This window comes from Pan paniscus, chromosome 7, assembly GCF_029289425.2.
Source record: "Pan paniscus chromosome 7, NHGRI_mPanPan1-v2.0_pri, whole genome shotgun sequence".
In the NCBI taxonomy this organism is placed as follows: Eukaryota; Metazoa; Chordata; class Mammalia; order Primates; family Hominidae; genus Pan; species Pan paniscus.
Window position 1 is genome coordinate 160689574 of NC_073256.2, and position 5513 is coordinate 160695086.

At 62.9% G+C, this 5513-nt stretch overlaps 1 protein-coding gene across 1 annotated transcript; it reads left to right on the forward strand.

The window, feature by feature from the left end:
• The first annotated feature begins 596 nt into the window (after positions 1–596).
• On the forward strand, positions 597–4548 carry GPIHBP1 (glycosylphosphatidylinositol anchored high density lipoprotein binding protein 1). The gene is made up of 4 exons (XM_034966765.3): positions 597–753; positions 1199–1327; positions 2392–2505; positions 2638–4548. The coding sequence occupies exons 1-4, from the start codon at positions 702–704 to the stop codon at positions 2895–2897; spliced, it is 555 nt and encodes a 184-aa protein (XP_034822656.1). The 5' UTR covers positions 597–701; the 3' UTR covers positions 2898–4548.
• The last annotated feature ends 965 nt before the right edge of the window (positions 4549–5513 follow it).

The window sequence follows — 5513 nt, forward strand, 5'->3', positions numbered from 1 at the left end:
GCCCCCAACAGCTCCAGAAAGCTCTCCACCGGACACCAGCAGGAACAGCACTGCAGATGGAACAGCAGGGGCAAAGACCCCAGGTGATAGTGAGGGGCAGCCGGGAGGCCTTGGGCCTAGCAGTGCACTGCTGAGTGTGGGTGAGGAGGAGGTGAGCACGCAGCCTTAGCTTGAGGGCATTGACTGTGTTTTTACTTAAATGCTCTTAAAGGGGCCTGGGTGTGATGCTGACTCTAGGATGACGATGCTTGGCCAGTGATCAGCAAATAGAGGGTCTGTGACCCCAAGGTCCTGTGACTATGGAGCCCAGACATGGGGTTGGGGGTGTCAGGCATGGCCCATTCCGGGGCGAGGCTCCCTGCCCTGCACTGCAGGGCTGAGGCACTGAGCAGCAAGCCAGGCGAGGGCCAGCAGCTCCTGCGGCCAGCACCACCTTCCAACCGCCGTGGCACGGGTGCACAGGACGCTCCAAGGCCAACCACAATGACTTCTCCTTCCCCTCTGGCCCCAGATGTCCTGGAGGGAAACAACAGTCCCTGGCCTGGCGCCTGGAGCTGGGGACCAGTGTGAGGCCCATTGTTTGAGGCTGGAGCTGGTGGGGGCCACTAGGAAGCCCACGGCAATGCCCTTCATCCCACTTACCGCAGCTCCAGAGCCCTGCGGGAGGACTCAGAGTCAGGGACACAGCAGCGTCCGGCGAGATGAAGGCGCTCGGGGCTGTCCTGCTTGCCCTTTTGCTGTGCGGGCGGCCAGGTGCGGGGCAAAGGGTAACCCTGCGGTGAGGGGGCAGCAACTGCAGTCCTGGAGCACAGGGACCTCCAGGGACCCCCAGCAGGGGCTTAGGAAGAAGGAGGGGATGAGGCTGGAGTCCCCAGCCCAGAGCAGCATGGATGGAAGCTGGCCTGGGTCCCCGAGAGTCCCCAAACATCTGTGCCCCTGTTTATGTGGGGTGCGGGGAGGGGCTACCATAAAGGGCCAGCCCACAGCAGCTGCTGTTGTAACTACAATGCCAGGGCACACTCGGCTGCAGGACAGTGAGTAGGGTGAGTAGGGTGTTCAGGGTAGGGGCCCTCCCCAGCCACCCTGGGGCCCGAGGGTGGCTGGGAAGGGCCAAGGAGTTGGGGGCACGATGCTTGCCCAGAGCAGGTGTCCTCCATACCCGGGTAGCTGAGGCTTACAAGCATCCCTGCACGGTCAGGGAGAGGGCAGACACAGCAGGAGGAAGAGGAAGAGGACGAGGACCACGGGCCAGATGACTACGACGAGGAAGATGAGGATGAGGTGGAAGAGGAGGAGACCAACAGGCTCCCTGGTGGCAGGAGCAGAGGTATGGCCGCCCCAACCCCAGAGCCCTGCTGCCTGATCTGCCTGGAGCATTCTGGGCGGGGCTGTGTGATGGAAGCCAGCAGGCCACAGTCCTGCTGTGAGCTTGCCTCCAGCAGAGTGGGGGACACTCAGTACACCCCTCACTGCTGCTCACCATGACACTCAGTTGCCTTCCAGAGTAGGGAACAGGGGAAGAAGCCACCAGCTGGGAGGGTCAGTGGTGCCAGGATGTAGAGGTTAAATAGGAGTTCACCAGGCAGAGAAGGGCTCAGTGGGGGCCCAGGGTGGAGACAGCAAGCACAGAGGCCCCAGGGTAGGGTTCAGTTTTGTGGGGCAGAGAGAGCAGCAGGGTGGGCCGGTCCTGTACAGGGGAGGGCTGGATTGGCTGCTGCGGGCTGGGGAGCCAGGGAACCGCTTAGAGCAGAGCAGAGTAGGGCTAAGAAGAGCCCACCCTCACTGCCCACCTGACACACCCCTACACGTGGGCCACCCTCTGCTCTCTCCCATCCCCAGAAAAGCAGAGCAAATCGCCGCATCCAACCCTCAGGCCAGCCCCTCCCTAGCCAGGGACCGCAGCGTGCCCCACCATACACAGCCCCTCCCTAGCCAGGGCCCCCAGCATGCCCCACCACACACAGCCCACCCCCCTCCCAGGACCCCCAAGCCTGCCCTCAGCATGAGCCCTGCCCCACACACCCACGAGGTGTCCCCCTGTGAGGCCCTCCTCTACCAGGCCCGGTGCTCCCGGAGGCAGGACTGAGTCAGACCCACCTCCAGGTTTCTGTGCCCACGGCAGGAGCCTGGGCAGCATTGTCGCAGGACATGAGTGATGATGGGAAGTTCGCCCTGCCTGACCCGCAATCCCTTGCCCCCTAAACACACAGGCTCACGCACACAGCACAGCTTACAGGGCCAAGTCAGGGGTCGCCCGCCCGTCTGAGCAGTGGGTGCTGGAGGCTCACCAGGCTAGGCTTTGGGAGCACAGCTGAGAACGGGGAGGTGGACAGGGACGTGGGAGGAGACCCTGGGGGGCCCGGCCTCAGCCTGAGCCCGCCTTGTCCCCAGTGCTGCTGCGGTGCTACACCTGCAAGTCCCTGCCCAGGGACGAGCGCTGCAACCTGACACAGAACTGCTCACATGGCCAGACCTGCATAACCCTCATTGCCCACGGGAACACCGGTAAGTGGGCGTGGGGCCGCAGCACATGCACCCCCAGGTGGCGGGAAAGCCAGGGGCCCGGAACAGAGCCCTGCAGAGCCACCTCAGAGACCCCGCCCATCCTCAGCACTTGTTCCCCACTCCCCTTCCCAGAGTCAGGCCTCCTGACCACCCACTCCACGTGGTGCACAGACAGCTGCCAGCCCATCACCAAGACGGTCGAGGGGACCCAGGTGACCATGACCTGCTGCCAGTCCAGCCTGTGCAATGTCCCACCCTGGCAAAGCTCCCGAGTCCAGGACCCAACAGGCAAGGGGGCAGGCGGCCCCCGGGGCAGCTCCGAAACTGTGGGCGCAGCCCTCCTGCTCAACCTCCTCGCCGGCCTTGGAGCAATGGGGGCCGGGAGACCCTGACCCACGGCCCCTCCCCACCCCCACCCGGCTCACCCCCGGCCCTGCCAGCACTCTGTCTGGTACCTTCCCCTCCTGCCCCTGCACCAGCTTTGGAGAATGGATTTGGAGTGTCTTGGGCGATCCAGCCAGTGCAGGCCCCCCGGCCCGGTTGCTTCCTCAGTTCCCGGCTGTGTCCTTGGTGTCCTCTCCCCACCACCTGTGAGCAGCAAGACTGCCGCACGTGGGCGCCGGGTCCAGACCTCGGCTGCCACGCCCCAGGACCTGCAGCCCTCATGGGGGCTGGGGATCCCCATCAGCACAGCCAGGCAGAGATCATACCCACCACACACCTGGGGGCCCCCACACCCAATCCTCACCCTTAACTTCTGCCACGGGAATTCCTCCATCTGCAGCGGTCACACGGGCCCGCCCTGCCCTTCCCCAGGTCGGCCTCTTGGCTGTCTGGAGGGAAGGGGATTTGGAGGGAGGCTGTCATCGCCCCCAGGAAAGACGGGCCTGGGGGAGGCGGGACAGTGGGGGAGGCGCGCTGAGGATGAGAGGGCGCAGGGAGGTGGGTCGGGGTGAGGCCACACGCGGAGGGGCGGGGCGGGGCTGGGGGGACAGGCACCAAATATGAAGAGGATGGGGCCAGCGGGGCCTGTCTGGCTATGGCGTGAGCACCGCTATGGGAGACCCTGGCTTGGAAAGTGACCTTGCAGCCTTGGATGGGGAAGGGCCAGATGCTGGGTGGGTGCCTGTCACCTCGAGGTGACCATCTAGGGTCAGTACCTGCTGGGCTTAGGACAGCGCCTGAGGCTAGGAATACCTGTCTCTGCTCTAGCAGAGGCTAAAGCAGGCTAGAGCAGTGGAGGGGTGGAGTTGATGAAAGGAGAGGAGTAGATGAGATGGAATTTTTCCAGCCTCATCCTGGCCTGCCCTCTAGACTCCAGTCCCCAAGCCCTTAGCCTGGTGGGTGTCATGGATGGATCTGGGGGTGTCAGACAGGCTACCCTGTGCCAGGGAGGGGGCAAAATGGGCCTGCAGCTTCCTGCAGAGGAAGCAGGACTGGGTAGCAGAGCCGGGAAGGTGGGTGGCCCATTACAGGGGGGTCCCCAGGGTGTCCTCTGGCAGGGCTGTGACTGCTGCAAGCTCTGCCTTCACCAGTAGCTGGTGCCAGGACAGAGCTCTGGGACAGCAGGCAGAGGCCGAGCCTGGGCCACAGCTCAGCCACTGACTTGGGTACAGTTTCCCCTTCTGAGAAGTACAGAGTGAGACTTAAAGAACCCCTAGATCCCCACCAGTTCAACACTCCATTAACTGGGAAGCCCAGAGTCCTGTCCTGCCTGCCAAGTTCATCCTGGTGGGCAGTGGGAGGCCTCCGCTAACTGTTCTCTTCTTTTCCTTATTAATAAAACACACAATGCCTAGCTGGGGGGTCGGAAGGCAAATGCCCTAGATGGTGGGGTCACGTCTTTCTCCTTCTCCTTCCTCCTTCCTGCTGGCTGAAGTGATGACCGGAGCTCAGCAACCACTTTGCACCATGAGGCAGCACTGAGCACGGCAGGGCAGCCTGGCGAGAGGGGCCTAGCTTGCTGCCGACAGAAGTCACTGCTTACCTCAGGGTCCCCTTACGTGGGTGGGAAATAAATTTCTGCTGTGTTGAAGCTAGTTATTTGGGGTGTCTGTTACTTGCATTTTCACACTGACACATGCACATGTGTGCACACGAACACGCACGCCTACAGCCCCACTGGAGCACAGTGCAGGGGTCAGGCTGCCTGCTTCGAATCTAAGGCCCAGCCCTCCCCAGCTCCATGACCCTGGAAGCCCCTTCACCTCTCACTTGGCTCCGTCCAGCGGGAGTCCTAGGAGAGCCCTCCTTGTAGGCTACAGTGAGGATCCTCCAGAGTGCTGGAGTGCCACGTGTCAGGGCTTACAGCCCCGTGCCTGGCAGAGAGCAAGTGCTCGATAAATGGGAGCTGTGGCCATCAGGACACTTCTCATGACCCCACTCTTCACTTGCCATCTGTATGTGTGAACACAGCACATGCCCCACCTGAGCCAGCACCAGACCCTCATGATCCAAAGAAACCTCGTTAGCCACACCCGACTTAGAAACACGGGGCGACGTAACCTGAGGTCGCCAAATGCTTCCTTCAAACGGATGCCTTAAAGCCCTGCACAGCTCTGAGTGGACAGACCCCCGCCCCTCCCGGCCCACACCACCTCCTGGCGTGCAGTCTGAAGCCACTGGCTGTAGGGCCTGCCCCGGCCTTGGGGTCCTGTCTCTTCTCCCAGGGTCCTGGGCCCTGCCAGCAGCTGGCTCCCTCATCCTTGCCCCTGAAGAAGCAGAAAGCCCAGTCAGACTCCCCTGGGGCTCCCACCTGACCTGCCCAAAGGCACGGGAGCTGTGAGTGTCTCTGCAGCTATAGAAGCCGGAGAGGGGCCAATACAGGAACAGAGAAGCCCATCAGCCAGTACCCACCCCCACACCACCCCCACACCCCCCCAACACCATCCCCCACACCACCCCAACACCACCCCCAACACCACCCCCAACACCACCCCCAATACCACCCCCACACCACCCCAACACCACCCAACACCACCCCCACACCACCCCCACACCACCCCAAC